This window comes from Narcine bancroftii, chromosome 4 (assembly GCF_036971445.1).
Source record: "Narcine bancroftii isolate sNarBan1 chromosome 4, sNarBan1.hap1, whole genome shotgun sequence".
NCBI lineage: Eukaryota > Metazoa > Chordata > Chondrichthyes > Torpediniformes > Narcinidae > Narcine > Narcine bancroftii.
In genome coordinates this window covers 16,753,459-16,772,218 of record NC_091472.1, presented here as the reverse complement: position 1 = coordinate 16,772,218, position 18,760 = coordinate 16,753,459, and the positions used below count along the sequence as shown (strand labels likewise).

The following is an 18,760-nucleotide window of genomic DNA, read 5'->3' as shown; positions in this document are numbered from 1 at the left end:
AAAAGCCAATTAACCTATCAACCTGCATTATTTTGGGCTGCAGGAGGCAATCAATGCAGTCATAGGGAGAATGTACAAACCAATCACAGGAAGCACTAAAAATCAAGATTAAAAATCAGGATTGAACCCAGGTCTCTGGACCTAAGAGGCAACAGCTTGACCAGCTGAACCTCTGTGCCATTCCATTTTCTGTTATTTTGTTGCATGGCTGTTTAAAATTTAGTGTGGTTCGTTTGAACAGTTAGTGACTTGAAAATTGCGGCAAGCGTGACTTTGTAAAGAAAAATACAATCTTTCTCCTTCATTTTCCTTCCATAACCTCCATTACCATGAACTTCTTAAATGGATTGTTCCCTCTTATACCAGGGGTTGACCCTCAGACTGTTAAATTCAGCATTCCATTTAATTTTTAGTTAATTTTACTGTCTTTAGAAGTCGGGCTAAAAGAACAAAATAAGTGATGCAATTTACTGATGTTCAATATTTGCAAGTACTCTTAACTCATTGAGATTGCTAAATAGCAATTATGAAGCAGTTATGAAATGATGGCAATTGAAATAAAATGTTTGCTGAACTCTCCTGGGTCCTAGCTGATATAAATAGTTCTTTCTCATACAATTGCACAGATAAAAGAAAATAACATTCAGAATTCTTGGGATTAAAATGCATACTTAAAAAATAAAAGGCTTTTTAAGCTATTGCTAATCACTGTGTGTTTGTTCCCAACATTTTCCTAGCATTTGGGTATGCCTTGATTGGAAATGGCTTGTATGATGAAGCAATAAAACACTTCTCAGCCCTTTTACAGGTACGTATGTTTTATTAAAATGTTACAAGCCCAAAGGACTTGAAGACCAGCAGCAACAGAAATTCACCAAGACAATGGCTACTTAAACAAACTGGTTTTATTTTCTTAATACATTATTACTATTTACTTAACCTAATAACCCCTTTCTAATTCTAAGCACATGTGCATGTAATGTTTATGTGTTCAGGAAAGTTCTTTTTCCAATCATTTGGTTTTCACTTCTCCACGTTCACTGGTATCAGGCAATCTTCCATACTGTGCACAGAATTAAGCAGTTAGTATATTCACCAGGCTCTGGTGCTTTAATTTAAGATGTTACTGCTCAAGAAGGTCTTTGTTGGTTTCAGAGAGATAATTCGTTGTTCTTTGGACACAAACTGATCTCCTTCAATCAGCAACTGAATAAACTTGCCCCCTCTTGGGTTTTTCCAAAAGATAACCTCTCTTTGCAGGTTATCACAAGGAGTTCTTTTTCCCCTGTTACACTTCCCATAAGCAATTGGGAGGCACACAAACGAATGGGTTAAGTTTAACACAAAATTTATTAACAAGCTAGCAATAATAGCATTAACCTGATAAACGTAACAGCCAAACACCAGCCTTAATGGCAACTCTATATAAACAATAGATTATTATACAGCGTATGTGGGGGGACCCAGACCATTACAGTCCAGGCTGAAATGCTCTGAAAAATCACTAAAATTCCCAAAACAAAAACCCCCCAAGTCAGTCACATCAAATCTGTCAGTCAAGAAGGATCAGCTCACAGATCTAGTCTCCAGGCTTTGAATTAGTTGTTTCCTTGACCACTTCTTTTAGTTTGAGGCTATATATCCAGATGACTGTGGTCCCTATTGACTTTTTCCCCTCTCAGGGGAACACGGGACTGCTTTGAGGTTCAAATGTGGCAATAACCACCTTTGCTTCCTTCACCTGGTAATTTTCACAGTGACCTCCTAGTCACCACATGAGGTTCACACCTCTCAAGCCCTCCTTAGGGTTAACAAGTGATTTTCTGTCACACATGTCCTTTTCTTTGGACACCCTGGCTTGAGTGGTCCCTTGACTCCTGTCGCACGAAGTCCTCCTCTTGAAAGGGGATGGGAGAGGCACTGGTCAATCCCACACACACTCTGGGTATCAGAGTTCCCCAAACTGTTGTCAGAAAAACAGTGCTGGCACCCGTGGACAAAGTAGCTCAGTCTTTCTTTTCCCACTGAAACTACTGGGTGAGCACATTCAGCTCCAGACGGCAGTGCTAGCACCATGAACGAAACAACTCGGCTTGTGGCTTGCTGAAGCTGCCGGGTGAGCACTCACTGTCTTGACTGCCTGCAGTCCAATCCACTGACTAACCTCTCCAAAACCAACACGCTGGGCTTTTCAAATCACCTAGCTAGCGCCTGCAGCTCTCCCTATTGATGGAGAGAGGTTAACAGCCATGGGCTCACTCCTGCGAACCCATGGACTTCCAGCGTGTGGTTCCCATGCTTTGACAGCTGTCAAAATCCCCTGGTGGTACCCAGCACTACCACAGCACCTAGCACCTAGCAGCTGTCAAATTCCTCCACAGTAGGTTTTGTCCTGTCCTCGGTCAAAAAAAATAATTGTCCAGGTCCATAACACCCCTATTTCAGGAGAAACACAAAAACCAGCTGCAACCTCTGCAATTGACTACAGAGATTTAGAATAGGCTGAAATAGGCTCAAAAACCATATTGAAATGGGGTCTTGCAGCAGGTCTGTTAACTTATGGCCTTCACCACAAACTGCTGCACAATACTCTCCCACACAATGGATGTTTTCTCTCTGTTTGCAAAACTATGTGGCCCCTCTTAGGACAACAAACTTCAACCAGAATAGCAGCAAAAGATTTTTCAGTTCTTGAGTTTGGACACTGTTCAAACATGATGGTCCATTGACACCTACTTGTGAAACTCTCACAAGCACTTGCCATTATCTCTGCAAAGCCAACTGTAGATACGAAGTCTACCTTTGCATTGCTCTTGCATGGCAAATGAGATGTTTGATTGTGAGATGTGACCTGATAACTAAACCTCACAATCTTATCCTTTTAAGATTGATTTTAGCATAATTTTATTAACTTGTTCTGTAACAAAAACTCCACTCATCCTTTTTAGGAATTATTTATACAATTTTTTTTGTCTACCGTACAATTATGTATCTGTAAAACAAGGACTGCATGGAAGTATTTTACATTGCATAACTGCATGTGCTTTACTAGGGTGAAAGGTGGGGATTCTTTACACATCTAGCAGACACTTCTCAAATTTGCTTGTCAAACATTACTTAACATCTTGTGTTCTTGACATTAAGGGACCTTGCTGTTATTGTTAATTAGTTTTTGGTAATATTTCATATTTGCTGTGAGATTATGGATGGGAAAATGGGAACCCTCAACACCATACCATTAATGAAACTACTCTTAATGATTCTCGTTTGAGTTAACCTGCCGCATTTCTGTTCCTTGCCTTTACTCTATTTTGTGTCTTTGTACGAGAGTAGGGAAATCCTGAACTTGTGAGTGCCATCTATGGAAGGGGAATAGCATATGGAAAGAAAGGCTTGCAGGTCAGTGATTTTTTTTTTTCTCTCTCCTTTGCAATTCTAAAATGCTGGTGGTATTTCTTTTAAGTCATTGTGAGCTTTAATTTCTACTTACATACTTTGAAAGATTTCTTTACTGTCAATAAGTCAAGCTGTCATTCGTCGTAAATTGATATTTTTTTTTGTCAAGCTCCCATTAAAATGCAAACATAACCAGAAAATATGAGAAGTGCTTTAGCAGGTCAAACACCATCACAGGAACAGATGAATAGGGCCTGACCTGATGTATCAGCTGTTAGGTAAAAACATCATGAGCTGGGAATGTAGAGGGAGTCACCCAGTGCTGGGCCGTAACAAGATGCAGTTGTGACCTTGTACTCTCAAGATAAGAGTGGGGATGACAAATTGATGTGCAGAGAGGGACAGCAACAGTTTATTCATTGGACAATGTCATGGTATGATAATTTACTAAGGACGTATCCTAAGGTATATAAAAAACACCACTTGCTGATAACGGCAGAATGCGCCTTCTCCAACTAACACTGTTAGTTGCAAGTGTTACAATCCGGTAATAAAGAACGTTGATTTCGACTCAGTCTGGTGTCTGATTCACTCATTCATGAACAAAGCAGACCTAACACAGCTCAGTTTCTCTCCCCATTGGTACTTTTGGACAACCTTGGTTTGTGGGGTTTTTTTTGATTGCCATCATCTGTAGTTTTTGCTCCAATTATCATGAGAAATGCTTGTTAGAACAATGGAAGAAAATGATGAAGTAGATGGCCTTTTTATTTCAGGATATCAGAAATGCAGAACTCGCCTTGTTGGAGTTGAATAGAGTTATAGCCCTAGAACCTAATGCGCCTGAGGTATTTGAACAGAGAGCAGAGGTAGGTTCTGTCTTTAATTATTGGTTCCTTAATTATTTTTGATTTGAACTTTATAATAGGTCATTTAGTAGAGATCATTTACTCAACTTCCATCATATAGTGTGTTTGCTCTTATTTTTTTCCCTTCAGATTCTGTCACCACTGGGACGGTTAAGCGAAGCTTTAAATGACCTCAGTAGAGCTATACAGTTGCGTCCTTCTGCGCGATTGTATAGGCATAGAGGCACCCTTTACTTTATATCGGAGGTGAGTAGTTGATCATAATTCCTGCAGTTATTTTTAATTATGGTATTCAATAACAGTCCAATATTCAACCATGAAAAGAAAATTCTGGAAAACTTTCTCTGCCAAATTATGACATATTTTGGCCACTGTAGAAATATAAATAAACTTGCTGTTTACAGTTTAGCAAAATGTGTAAACTGTTGAAGCGTGCAACAAGAATAAACCTCGAGCACTGCAGAGGCTGTAGAGAAAACTATGACCATAAATGGAAATCAACAAGGTTTTCATTTGAAACCGGATTCCTTGAGGCAGGCATAATTTTTCTTACTCAAACATGAAATGTGTCTGTTAATCTTCTCTCTTGGATCAACTGGTTCAAGACTGAGCCACACTTGTCTGGGAATCCCTAACTCTCCTGTGTGACTTTGCAAATTAAATGTTATCATCAAAGCGGAGGGTTGTAGTATTTCTCTGCAGTGCAGTAACCCTTGATTGAAGAATGAAAAATTAGCTGCAGTCTCTTGTTTGTGTTGGTGGCGGTGTAGTATGGTGGATGCAGTGGCTGGTGTAATGAAAATGCTTACAGTTAGAGAAAAAGTGTTTTGAAAGTTGAAATGATTCCTTGGAACTTAAATATTTAGATTTTTCGTAAGCTTGTCTCATTCCATTGTCTTTTTGAAGGCAGGGCAGATTTTAATATCCAATCACTCTGGCACTCAATTGAACTCGTTGTATAAAGAAGATTTTTTTAAATTTAGACATATAGCATGGTAACAAGGCCTTCTGGCCCATGAGCCCATGCCACCCAAATACTCCAATTAGCCTACAACCTCTGTAGGTTTTGAAGGGTGGGAGAAAGCCCACACAACTCAGTGAGAACGAACAAACTCCTTGCAGACAGCACTGGATTCTAACCCCGGTCACTGGCGCTGTATTAGTGCCTCGCTAACTGTACCTCCCAGATACATTCATGTAATAGAATTGACAAGCTGGTAATATCTGTTTATAAATAAAAAGAAATGCACCACAATATTCTAAATAGGGTTTTGATATCTTTGTGGTTTATTGTCCAGGACTATGCAGAAGCTCATGATGACTTCCAACTCTCTTTAGAAATGAAGAAATATCAGCCAATTGCAGTGCTTTATAAGGGTCTAACTTTCTATCACAGGGGTATGTTGAAGGTGAGTATATTGCACAAAGATGGAAGCTTTGAAGTCAGTGTGGGTCTACTTTAGTGTCTGATAAATCTTCGAAATAGCTTCTAAGTTGATTTAAATATTTGCACCTGGGTAAGTTTACAGTACTTCTCAGGATAGATGTCGTGCCTTCCACTACAAGAACAGAGTAAGCCTTCTGAGATGGGAAGGTATTTAACCTTTCCATAGAATTATTTATTCCTCCTGAATCTTTTAGTCCTGGGTCCAATCATGTTCAATGTAGGTTCTGTACATATGATTAACTATAATATTATCTCTCTTGATTTTGGAGAAATCTCTCATCCACGTGGCAGCTATTACCTGAGGATTCCTTTCTACACCTGTATAATAAATAACTTCCACATGTTTAACAGAAGTCTGCACCAAGAATAACCAAAAACATTTTGAACAACCTCATATCTAGGTGCCAAGATTTCATTGCTGTGACAAGAAGCTCATTTACCCTTCTGCCTCAAGTCTTTGCTGCCAGAAGCTGCATTTGGATGTTTCACCTTTCATGGTTTAACAGCATAAACTCTTACCTTGAATTTGGACAACAGTAAAATCCCAAATTATCTGGAATTCAAGCACCCAGCTAAAAAATTGCAGAAAATAAATAAGTGAAAAATACAGAAGTTTAAAATTGGCATGTCTTGCCATCAGTTCGCCAATCCAGTCTCAACCAACCGGAAAAATTCACTTATCCGGCATCGTAACAATTCTGGATGCTGGATACCAGCATTTTTGTTGTATTTAGAATCATACAGCACAGAAATGTGGGCCATTTGACCTTCTGGTCTGTGCTGACCAGTAAAACCAGCTAGTCCCACTGACCTGCTTTCATTCAATAACCCTCCACACCCCTCCCATCCATGTATTTATCCAATTTATTTTTAAAACTCAAGACTGAATACATTCACCATATCAAATGGCAGTTCATTCCACACTCTCACCACTTTCTGAGTGGAAAAACTTTCCCTTGTGTTCCACTTGTACCTCTCCCCTTTCTGCCTAAAGCTATGACTTCTATTTATCTCCCCAATAAGTGAAAACATTCTACTCACATCTACCCTGTCTATACCCCTCCTAATCTTATAAACCTCTATCATCTTCCCCCAATTCTTCTTTGTTCCAGTGAGTATAGTCATAACCTGTTTAATCTTCTCCAGTAACTCAACTCCTGAAGATCTGGAAACATCTTAGTAAATCTTCTCTGCACTCTTTCAATCTCATTGATATCTTTCCTGCTGCTGGGTGTCCAAAACTGCACCAAATATTCTATGTGTAGCCTCACCAATGACTTGAATAACTCCAAAATATCATCAAACGTCTATACTCAATACTTTGATTTATAAAGGCTAAGATGCCAAAAGCTTTCTTAACAACCCTGTCCACGTGCAATACCACCTTCAGGGAACAATGCATATGTATTCCCAGATCGCTTCACTCCTCTGCACTCCTCAATGGCCTGCCATTTATTGTGTATGTCCTACCCTGATTCGTTCTTCCAAAGTGTAACACATCACACTTATTTGCATTAAATTCCATTAGCCATTTACTGGTCCATTTTCCCAGCTGGCCCAGATCCCTCTACAAGCTTTGAAAAATCTCCCTCACAGACCATGACGCCTCCTATCTTTGTGTCATCAGTAAACTTGCTGATCAAATTTGCCATGTTATCATCTAGGTTATTTATATAGATAACAAACAATAATGGTCCCAACACAGATCCCTGAGGCAGACCACTTGACTCAGACCTCCAGTCTGAGAAGCAACCATCCACCAGCACTGTTTTCTTCCACCAAGCCAATTTCAAATTCAGTTTGTAACCTCACTATATATACCTAGTGTCCTACCCTTCTGAGCCAACTTCTCAAGTGGAACCTTGTCAAAGGCCTTACTAAAGTCCATATAGACAACATCCATAGGCTTTCCCTCATCAACCCTCTTGGTAACTTCCTCAAAAAACTGTGCAAGATTTGTTAAACATGACCTATCACGCACAAAGCCATCCTGACTGTCCTTAATCAGCTGATGACGGTCCAAATAACTATATATCCTCTCTCTCAGAAAGCCTTCAAATTTCAATACTACTGACATCAGGCTTACACTTGGAGCCCTTTTTAAACATCGGGTCAACATGAGCCACTCTCCAATCCTCCGGCACCTCCCCCGTGACTAAGGACATTTTGAATATATCTGCATGGAGCCCTGCAATTTCAGCACTTGTCTCCTTTAAGGTGCAGGGGGGGGAAATATCATCCGGTCCAGGGGATTTATCAATATTTGTTCATTGCAAGGCAACAAGCACCTCCTTCTCCATATGCTCCATGACACTTCTATTTGTTTCCCTTCCATCCATATTCATTATGCCAGTTACCTGCGTAAATACCGATGCCAAAAAAAAAAAAAAAAAATTGTTTTATGACCTCCCCCATTTCTAAAGGTTCAATTTTGTCCCCTATTATTCTTTTACTTTTAATATACTTGTAGAAACCCTTTGGATTTTCCTTCACATTATCTGCCAAATACCTTCGTGTCTTCTTTTTGGTTTCCTAATTTCCTAAATCATTCTCTAACATTTTCTTACTCTGCAAGTAGCTAATTTCCACCTTGTTGTCTATACCGCATGTATAGCCCCCTCCTTTTCTTAACCAGCTCTCCAATATCCCTTGAGAACCATGGTTCCCTATGTCTGTTAACTTAGCCCTTATTCCTCGTAGGAACTTACAATCTCTGCACTCTCAAAATTTTGTCTTTGGAGGTCTTCCACCTGCTAGATGCATCCTTGCCAGAAAATAACTTACTCCAATTGACTCTTCCAAGACCCTTGCTCATTTCCTCAAAATTGGCCTTTCTCCAATTTAGAACCTCAACTCGAGGACCAGACCTATGCTTCTCTATAATTAGCTTGAAATTAATGATATTATGGTCACAGACCCAAAATGTTTACCTACACATACTTCTGCTACCCGACCTGCCTGGTTCCCTAAAAAGATGATCAAGTATTGCATCTTCTCTTGTTGGTACCTCTACATATTTTTTTTTAAATTTTTTATTTTTCACACTATAAACCATGTAGATCAAGATGCATACATTTTCCTTCTTAAATGTATACAGTGTCATTTTTCTCCCCCCTTCCCTCCTCCCCTCCCTACCTTCAGAAAATAAGATACATTAAACCCATCAAACAATGTTGTCACTCAATAAAAATAAACAAGAAATTCCACTGAGTCAGTTCTTTTCATTCTCTTCTCCTTCTGTCATTTTAGGTGGTAGATGTCCACGGTAGGTTTTCTCTATTATGTTTCATGTATGGCTCCCATATTTGTTCAAATATTGTAATGTTATTTCTTAAATTATATGTTATTTTTTTCTAATGGAATACATTTATTCATTTCTATATACCATTGTTGTATTCTCAAGTTTTCTTCTAATTTCCAGGCTCTCATAATACATTTTTTTGCTACAGCTAGGGCTATCATAACAAATCTTTTTTGTGCACCATCCAAATCGAGTCCAAATTCTTTGTTTTTTATGCTACTTAGGAGGAAGATCTCTGGGTTTTTTGGTATATTGCTTTTTGTGATTTTATTTAATATCTGGTTTAGATCTTCCCAAAATTTTTTCATTGGTACCTCTACATATTGATGTAGAAAACTTGCCTGTATATGAGAGATTCCTCAATGTGAACTGCTAGGGCACTTGTCAATCAACTCCATTTACTGTAATTTGCATGAATGGGGGATAGGAGTTCACATTTAGGGTCTCAGCACACACCATCACCTTTTTACATTAGGCATCTGTTGATGCTTGGTAACATGGAATGTGATATTTGCAAAGGGCATTTTTTTTGTGAATTTTGTAAAGTACGTGAGATTTATAATCAACTAGATAGATCATGTAAAAAATCTAGAATAATTTTTGCTGCAAAAATTGTTTTCATATGATTTTTGTATTTAAAAATGTTTACTTTTATAGGAAGCAATAGATGCATTCAAAGATGCCCTTGAACTAAAAACCGATTTTACAGATGCTTATAGAAGTCTAGGGCAAGCCTACAGGTTAGTTTACTTTTAATTTCTCTGGGGAGGGGAAAATTACATTTCAGCTGATTCTTTTGATCGCAAAGTGGTCACAGCACAGAAATTCTTTTAGGAAATCGGCATGTGTTTTCTTATCCTGTGAAAAGAAATTCAAATTTGGGTTATAATTTCAAAATGTGATCATTTTGAATTAGGAAAGTTCCTTCATTGTATATGGGCTCCTATTCCATCTTCACGAAAACTTCATCTGTTCTGCTGTGACGATGCATCTTTCCACAGAGAGTTGGGTGATTTTGAAGCTGCCATGGAAAGTTTTCAGAAGGCCCTGATGCTAAATCAGAACCACATTCAATCTCTGCAGTTGAGAGGAATGATGCTTTATCACCATGGTAGTCTTCAGGAGGCATTGAAAGACTTTAAGGTACAGGGTATTTGTACATTTTGTTTATTTCATTTTTTTTTTAAATTCGTTTTTCTTCTCTCTGAAGTGGGGAAAACTGGATTGTTCTTTGCCTTCCAACAATATCCTCTTGGCAATATTAGAAATACTTTGGGAAATGGTCTTCCACTCTGCACCATGAATCAGAATAATTTCTTAATTATAAGGAGACCATTTGGTCTGCATGACCAGTGGCACTCATCTAAACTAACATCAACTGCCAGCACTGGGCTCCATTCGAAATTCATTTACAGCTATCAAAGCATTTGGTTGCAGGCTTAAATGTCTATTTGGTGGTTGAATCACATGATTGTGCAGGATGAAAACAAACTCTTCAGCCAACTTGTTCATGCCGACTAAATTGCCTATTTGAGATTCTCCCATTTGCCTGTGTTTGGCCCAAACCCCTCTGAACACTTCCTATCCATGTTCCTGTCTAAATGCCTTTTAAACGTTGTAGTTGTCCCCACCTCTACCACTTTGTGTGGTAACTCATTGCATATACCCACCATCCTCTGTGCGAGAAAGTTGCTCTTCAGAGCCCCTATAAATAGTTTTCTCATTTTAAACCCATGACCTCAAGTTTTAGACTGAACACAATATGACTATTTACCTTCTCTATACCCTTCATGATTTTATAAACCAATACAAGGTCTCCCCTCAGTCTCCATGCTCTATGGGGGGGAGAAAAAGCCTTGTAACTTAAGCCTCCCAATCCTGTAATATCCTTTTTGAACTTTTTTGTGCCCTTTCCAGCTTATTGACACCCTATAGGCAGGCAACTGGAAATGCACACAATATTCTCTGGTGTGATTTCATCAACCTCTTGTACAATGTTCCAATTCTTGTACTCCATTTGCTTTTCAATGAGACAAGTATCCCCAACACTGCCTTCACTGCCCTGTCAACGTGTGTCCCTATTTTCAGGGAACTATGTTCTTGCAGCCCAAGGTCTCTGTTCTAAAACCTACTCCAGGTCCTGCACTGTCTGACTTTTCAGCTGATCTTGATCCTTCTGCAATCTTGATGACCTTCACCTGTCCACTATACTACCAATTTTGGTGTCACCCACAAAGTAACTAACCATGTTCTCATCCACTAACCATGCTCTCTTTCAATTTGTTATAAAGAGGGAAAATAACATTGGACCCAGCATCCATCCTGTGGCACACCACTGTTCACAGGACTGTAATGTAAAAAAAAAACCTCCACTAACTACACCCCCCCCCCCACTCTTATTCTTCCACCAAGCCAATTTTGTATCCAATTGGCTATCTCATCCTGAATCCCATATGATCTTATCTTCCAGACCAGCCTATCATGAAAGCTAGTAAAAGGCTTGGCTAAAGTACATGTAGGCAATTATCACCGTGCCCTAGTTGATGCTTTTGGTAACCTTTTTTTTTAAAAAAAAATTAATGCATACAACATGATTTCCCACACACAAAGCCATGCTTACTATACCTAATCAGTCCTTGCCTTTCCAAGTGCAGGGAGAACCTGTTTCTCAGAAGCCTTGGTGTTACGACTGGTGTTCGACTCATTGATGAGTTTCTGTGGCTTGTCCTTGCAATCCTTCTTGAATGAAGGCACAACATTGGCTACCTTACAGCCTTCCAGTGACCCTGTTGTCTAACGATGACCTAATTAACTCCACTAGAGCCCCTTCAGTTTCTTCACTGCCTTCCCCACCATGTGGTAATCTCTGGATTGCTGCCTTTGCCACATGCCAGTGAGGACAGAATAGGAATTTATGGCAAATTAATGCATGGCTGAAGAGTTTATGCAGGGCGCAGAGATTCAGATTTTTGGATCATCTTCTGGGGAAGGTATGACGTGTACAAAAGGACAGGTTGCATCTGAAAGGGAGGGGACTAATATCTTGGTGAGCAGGTTTGCAAGACCTGCTGGGGAACATTTAAACTATTTTGGCAGGAGGCTGAGAACCAGAGTGAGAGGGCCATGAATAGGCAGAAGATACACAAGTAGATACACTGTGTGGTGAGATTGGGAGGAAAGAATGGCAGTCAACAGAGAAAAATTGCAAGCACAATATCAAGGATTTAACTTGGGGTACTTTGGAAGCAAAATTTAAAAGGGTGATCACTGGAGGTTTTGTTTGTAATACACTCAGTGAAGTTGATGATTTTGTAGTGTAGGTGGAAGTTGGCAGGTGTGACATTGTGGCCATCACTGATTTGTAGGTGAAAGATCACTGCTAGGAACTAAATATTTGTGGAGATATACAATGTATTGGAAGGACATGATAGTAGGCAGAGGGGTGGGGTGGTCCTGGTTTAAAAATGGAATTACTGAAAATCTTTGAGGAGTGGAGACATTGGATAAGAAGCTCAGAATCCCTGTGGGTTGAATTAAGATGCTGATGGGAGTTGTGTACAGGCCTCCAAACAGTAGTCAGAATGCGGTGTGCAAACTACAGAGGGAAATATTGGTAGAGAAGTCATGCAAAAAGAGCAATATTACAATAGTCATGGGGGATTTCAATATGCAGCTTAATTTGGAAAACCATGCTAGTGCTGGATCACAAGAGAAGGAACTTATCGAATGCCTTCAGGATGGCTTCTTAGAACAGCTTGTGGCTGAGCTGACCAGGGAAATGGCAATTCTGAATTGGGTAATGTGCATTGAACCAGAATTGATAAGGTAAGGGAAACCTTAGGAGGCAGTGGTCATAGCATGATAGAATTCACCTTGCAGTTTGAGAGAGAGAGAGAGAGAAATTAAAATTAGATGAGTCAGTTTTCCATTGGAATAAAGGAGACTATGGAGGTACGAGAGAGAAACTGGCCGAAGTTTAATTGAAAGGCACGTTAGCAGGGAGGACAGCAGAGCAGCAATAGCTTCAGTTACTGTGAGAAATAGGGAAGGCACAGGGCAGGTCTCTTCCAGAAAAATAATCATTTCAATGGAAAAATGGCACAACTGTGCCTGACAGAAGAAGTCAAAGCCAAATAAAAGCAAAAGGGCATGCAAGGAAACAAATGTTGGTGGGAATATAGAGGACTGGGATGTTTTTAAAAGCTTACAAAAACTTGGGATATTTTAATAAAAGCTCAGCTGTTGGAACTCCTGAAGGATTCCCTCACCCAAAACCAAGAAACATGCATGTTCCCAGACAATTGGGGACCTCATTAAGGTAAGAGAAGCACAACATATACTGGTTACTGTGTGTAAAGCACAAACCCCCTCAAGATTAGAGGCTGTGGAAATGCGCCTGGCGTGTGCTGGCTGTGTGAATAGTGTCTGGACAAGGTGGGGCTTCAGCCTCCTTAACAAGGTTGCTGGGTTACTTCCACTAATGGTCAAACCAGCTCGAGAATACAGTAAAACCCCCTGGTCTCCAGCGTGAGGATTGGTAGATGCTGGACAAGTGTATTTTCCATTGCTTAAGATTGTTTCGTGGCAAACTAACCACTAGGGGGTGCCAAATTTAAACTTCCGTACCTTTTTAGTTTCCACATTTTTTTTTTGCTGATCGCTTGAATTCCGGAAAACTGGGATTTTACTGAACTTTCCTGGAGACATTTGACAAATTCTGACAATCTAAGTCTTTAGTGCAATGGCAGTCCCAGTCAAGATTAGGAAAGTTAAAATCACCTATCAATACCACCCTATTCTTCGAGCTATCTGTGATCTTCTTACTTCTGTGCTCTTCTCATTCCTATTGGCTGTTGGGAAAATTATATTGAGGGACAATCCTATCCGCATATTTACCTCTGTCGAATTTCTAAGTTCCACTCGTAGTCTATCTGGACAATCCTCCATGAATATCCTAGAGTACTGCTGTTGCATTCTCCCTTATCAAAACACAATCTCCCCTCCTCTTACCTCCACTTCAATGAAGCCTGTAGCTTCTGTACCCTGGAGCTTTGAGCTACTGGTCTTGCCCATCCCATCAAGTTTTTGAAATGGCTATAATATCCCAGTCAAGGCCCTGAGTTCCACAGAGGCAGGGTTCTTGTCCAACAGATGAAGTTGCAAAACTCAACTGACAGCCAATTCCTGGTCATGCTGACTGTTGATTGACTGCATTCTGGGGTTGGTGTTTGGTTTTACTTTGATTATCCATGCCACTGAAAGAAGAAAGCTGTAAAAATCACTGAGCATTGTGCTTGGTTTCTTTTGTTTTAAACTATAGGGATGCCTGCAGTTGGAACCATACAATGAAGTTTGCCAGTACATGAGGGGCCTGGGTCATGTTGCTATGGGTCAATTTTATGAAGGGATAAAAGCTCAGACGAAAGTGATGTTAAATGACCCACTTCCAGGTCAGAAAGCAAGTTCTGAATATCTCAAAGTGAAATATCTCCGAGGTGAGTTGCATTTTCACACATAGATAGAAACATGTTTATTAAAATAAAAGCTCATGTGGATGTTTTAAGTTTATTTTTCCTTGGAAGTCGTGACTATTTTGAAGTTAATTTCACAGAGTCGCTGTGAATATTATACAGATGTTTCATTCTCTAATATCCTTGTATTGATTTAGGCAAATTATTTGGAATAAAGTTTGTCTGGACTTGCATTGGGATTCATTATAGTCACTCAGTTATGTTTTTTTCTTGTGCTTTCCGATGCAAACCATTGAACTATTTTAAACTGTACAGAAATAGAGGTAATTCAATCTTTGAATAATTTTATTTACTCCTGAAAAGCCACTAACCTCATTCTTGTCCACAAACTGACCTCATGCATCTAGTTTTATACAGAAAAATGACAGTCTTTAACATTAATATTTGTCTGGTATTTGTGGTTTTTCTAAATATGCCCTCCCTTTGTGTGGGCATGGAACAACACCAGCTGTTGACTTGATAATTAAAGCTCTGTGACCAGTTTATGAATTATACAATATATATAATTCACTTCATTGATTTTTTTAAACTGGATAGCTATTCCCTTCCTCCTTGAATTTTCATTCTTTATTTGCTTCTTTTTTCACCAAACATCTCTACCAATTTTTCTCTGATTCCTTCTGTATGCATTGCTGGGTTGTAGTTTCATTCTCTCACTTGGTGTCCTGTACTTTAGCTTAGTAGCTCTCACTTGTGTATGGAAAATAGTTACTGTAGTTCCAGTAAGGTTGCCAAAGAGTCTTCAGATTTGGGAATGCTGGCATGTTGAAACTAATTTTAGCATTCCCATTGCAGACCCAACTAAAACCTGATAAAGCATAGAACATTGAGAAAACTTGTTCAGCTGTCAGGAGAATGGCCTTTGTTTTCACAAACTGGAACATAAAAGTTGTCATATGTTTCGTTTGCTTTCACATTGTCCCTTGAGCCTCAACTGTTCCCAGAGAGAAGAAAAGCGTCGATCTCTGCCAGTGCTGTGTGGGAGTGTACAACAAGGTTGGCTGTATGTGTAGATCCATCCATTAAGTAAAAGCTACATCTCCGCTGACATTCCCTGCAGCTAAATGTAAAATGCTCCTCTTGTTCATTGGTAGAAATATAGAATCATTGGACATAACCATCATCTGTGTACATCACAGTGTGTTGGAGCTTCAACAATTTCTGGTGACCCATTTACCTCCTTGGGCTCTATTAATACCTTCCAGGTCACACCTACAAACAACACAGGAACAGGCCCTTCAGCCCACCACACTGTGCCAATATTTTTGCCCATCTATTCCAATCCAGTTTCCCTGCGTTAACCATATCTTACTAAGCCCTGCCTACTTGAATGCTGATCTAAATGCCTATAAGACGTAGAGATTATATTTAATTCCACCAACTTCTCTGGCAGTGAGTTACAGACACTGTGGAAAAGAAAAAAATGTACCCCCCTCACATCCTCTTTAAAACTTTTTCCTCTCCTCTTAAACCTATGCCCTCTTGTTTTAGATATTCTATGAGAAAATATTCTATCTGCCATATCTAGCCTCTTTATAATTTCATATAACAGTTTATGGCATGGAAACAGGCCATGTTGGCCCTACGTCCATGCTGACTATTACAGAAGATGATGGATATATGGAATTTGCTCTTGAACAAATGATAGGGATGGGGTAATTATAAAATTTAAAAGGACGTGTTTAGAAAAGGTTTAGAGGAATATGGGCTGAATGCAGGCAAATGGAAGAAGCTTGGTTGGGATTGATAATTGGGTAGATGGGGCTGTTTTTGAGCTGAAAAACTCTAAGAACTTCCCTGTTTCAAAACTCCAACCCTTTTGGAATAAAGGCCCACATGCCATTTTTCTTCTGAAACAAATTCCTGCACCTGCCTGCTAACATTGGGAACAAAGACATCCAGATCCCTCTGCACTTCACTATCAGTGATCTTTTTCTGTTAAATAATAAGCTGCCTTTAAAATCCTCTTTGCAAAGTGTATTCATATACCTTATTAGATCACCATCAACCTCCTATTGCTCCAGGGAAAACAAGCCCAACCTATCCAATCTCCCCCCCATAATTAAAGTCCTTCCTTCCAGCCAATATCCTGGCCAATCTTCTCTGCAATCTCCCCACTGCAACATCACCATTCCTATAGTGTGATGACCAGAATTGCATGCAGATCTCCAAGTAGGTCTAATCAATGTTTTGTAGAGTTGTAACACTGGTTAGTAACATTGGTAAAGCCTTTGACACCATAGTGGGAACTCTTGACAATCAGTGTGGCTATTTTACAATCCAATAGGCTGGAATTTCTTGGGAGTGCTAGACATCGATGAAAATGCTTTTGCAAGCTTAAATTTGCCTAACCCTTTGCAGAATATTCGCGTTACTTACATGCACACCTTGATCTGCCGGTGACTGAGTACAATATAGATGTTGATCTTCCTGGTAATTTCAAGGATCACTGGGCTAAGAACCTTCCCTTCCTTATTGAAGATTATGAAGAGCAACCAGGATTACAGCCTCACATAAAGTGAGTTTAATTTAACAAAAGTGCTGTTTTGCAAGATTGTTCATCTGTTGATTCTTTTTTGCTTTGGCCAAGTTTATAATTGAATTGTTACGAATACTGAGATCCACTAAAAAGCTTTGTTTTGCATGCTATCCAGCTATCGACTTGTACACCAGAGAGTGCAATAATAATAAATAAATAGTGTAGGGGGTATTATTAAAAGAAATAAAATAGTGCAATGTAAAGAGAAAAGTACAGTTGAAAATAATGCAAGGGTATTATCAATAGCCATGTCGACTTGAAGGACTCCTAACAGTGGGAAAGAAATGATCCTTCAGTCTGGAGGTTTGTGATGTCTTCTGCCTGATGGAAGTGGGGAGAAGAGAGTATGATTGGAATGGGTCTTTTTAATATGGTAGCAACCTTCCTTAGACTGCGGGAAATATGGATTTGATGGATGGGTAGGGGGTGGGAGGAGTGTGCAGGATTGCCTGAGCTGCATTCGTAACTCTCTACAGTTTCTTATAATCTTGGGTCAGAGTAGTTTCTGTCCCAAGCTGTGATGGATTTGGGCAGGATGCTTTCAGTGGTGTATTTGTGCTTAATGTCTAAGGCTGGAGCTGTCGAGGTGAAACTGAAAACCACAGTTAAACTGTCAGTAAAAGCAGAAATAGAGTAGATATCATTCATATCACTTTTTAGTCTCGTCTGTAATTCAGATTACAACAGATACTGTACTCTTCTTCGCAGTTCAAAATTCTGTCAATTTGCCTTGAGTTTGTCAATGTGGAATCTACAGCATATGGTTAATGGAACTCTGAGTAATTACACCCTCTTTATGAATAAATTTCTCTTCTTAGTCCTAATGGGATCATTCTGCTGCCACTATCCCCTCCTGAAAAGCGATCATTTCTACTGAACTGTCAAAGGACGTAGAGCAGATCAAAATGCTGTTGTTCAGCAAGATGATGGAGGGCATGAAATCTTTGAGCGTCGAGGACATACAATCTAAAACAAATGTAGAATGGAGAGATTGATTAAAAAGATTGATTGCTGTGGGCTCTGCACGGCCCGTTGGGGGACCCGACGGTGGTTTTAGTTGAAATACAATGACTGCCGGTCTACGCTGCAAACTCTGGGGAAAATGTAGGACTGGAGCAGGGCAGCAGAGGACGGGAAGATCATGCACCGTCTGAGAAGCAGAAACAGAGGAGACATCCCACTAGGATGGTGACCACAGCAGCAAGGGGGCTCTGCGACTGAGGGACCAGTGCATGCGGCGACTCGAGGCGAGGAAACTGTGGGAGCTGGAGACTGCTGTCGGAAGACTCGTGCCGGGCTGCGGACTGCTGGAGACTGGCTTGAACTGGCTGGAGGGGTACCAGGTATCGAAACCAGGATGCGAGGAGGTGCTGAGGGTTCCTAATGGTGTTGGAGGTTCGGATCTGGAGCTTGGGTCGCCGATGGTTTGGACTGGACTCTGTGTGGCTGCAGGTGCTGCGGAAGCACTGGAGATGAATCTATGGACACTCTGACTGGGGGGACTCTTGCTTTTCTCTCTCTCACTGTAAGAGAGATTTGGGCAATTCCTGCCATTGGCGAATCTGTCTGCCTTGCAGCGGGCAAAAAGAAATTTGTGTAATATACTATTTTATTACTATGATAATAAATTGAATCTTGAAATCTTCAGAGAAAGCCATCATAATGTGATAAAGCAAA

The 18,760-nt window shown here is 39.9% G+C and overlaps 1 protein-coding gene across 9 annotated transcripts in view; it reads left to right on the top strand.

Annotated features, from left to right (window-relative positions):
* The window catches only part of ttc13 (tetratricopeptide repeat domain 13), a 65,907-nt gene that overhangs the window by 21,546 nt on the left and 25,601 nt on the right, over positions 1 to 18,760 (top strand). For 8 of the 9 annotated variants that reach the window (XM_069930840.1, XM_069930838.1, XM_069930835.1 and 5 more), the window contains exons 4-12: positions 738 to 808; positions 3,334 to 3,399; positions 4,173 to 4,265; positions 4,395 to 4,511; positions 5,564 to 5,674; positions 9,671 to 9,753; positions 10,015 to 10,156; positions 14,334 to 14,508; positions 16,906 to 17,062. In XM_069930840.1, the coding sequence (XP_069786941.1) occupies positions 738 to 808; positions 3,334 to 3,399; positions 4,173 to 4,265; positions 4,395 to 4,511; positions 5,564 to 5,674; positions 9,671 to 9,753; positions 10,015 to 10,156; positions 14,334 to 14,508; positions 16,906 to 17,062 (1,015 nt within the window). The remainder of the gene's footprint in view (positions 1 to 737; positions 809 to 3,333; positions 3,400 to 4,172; positions 4,266 to 4,394; positions 4,512 to 5,563; positions 5,675 to 9,670; positions 9,754 to 10,014; positions 10,157 to 14,333; positions 14,509 to 16,905; positions 17,063 to 18,760) is intronic. The other variant, XM_069930841.1, reaches the window with a different exon arrangement.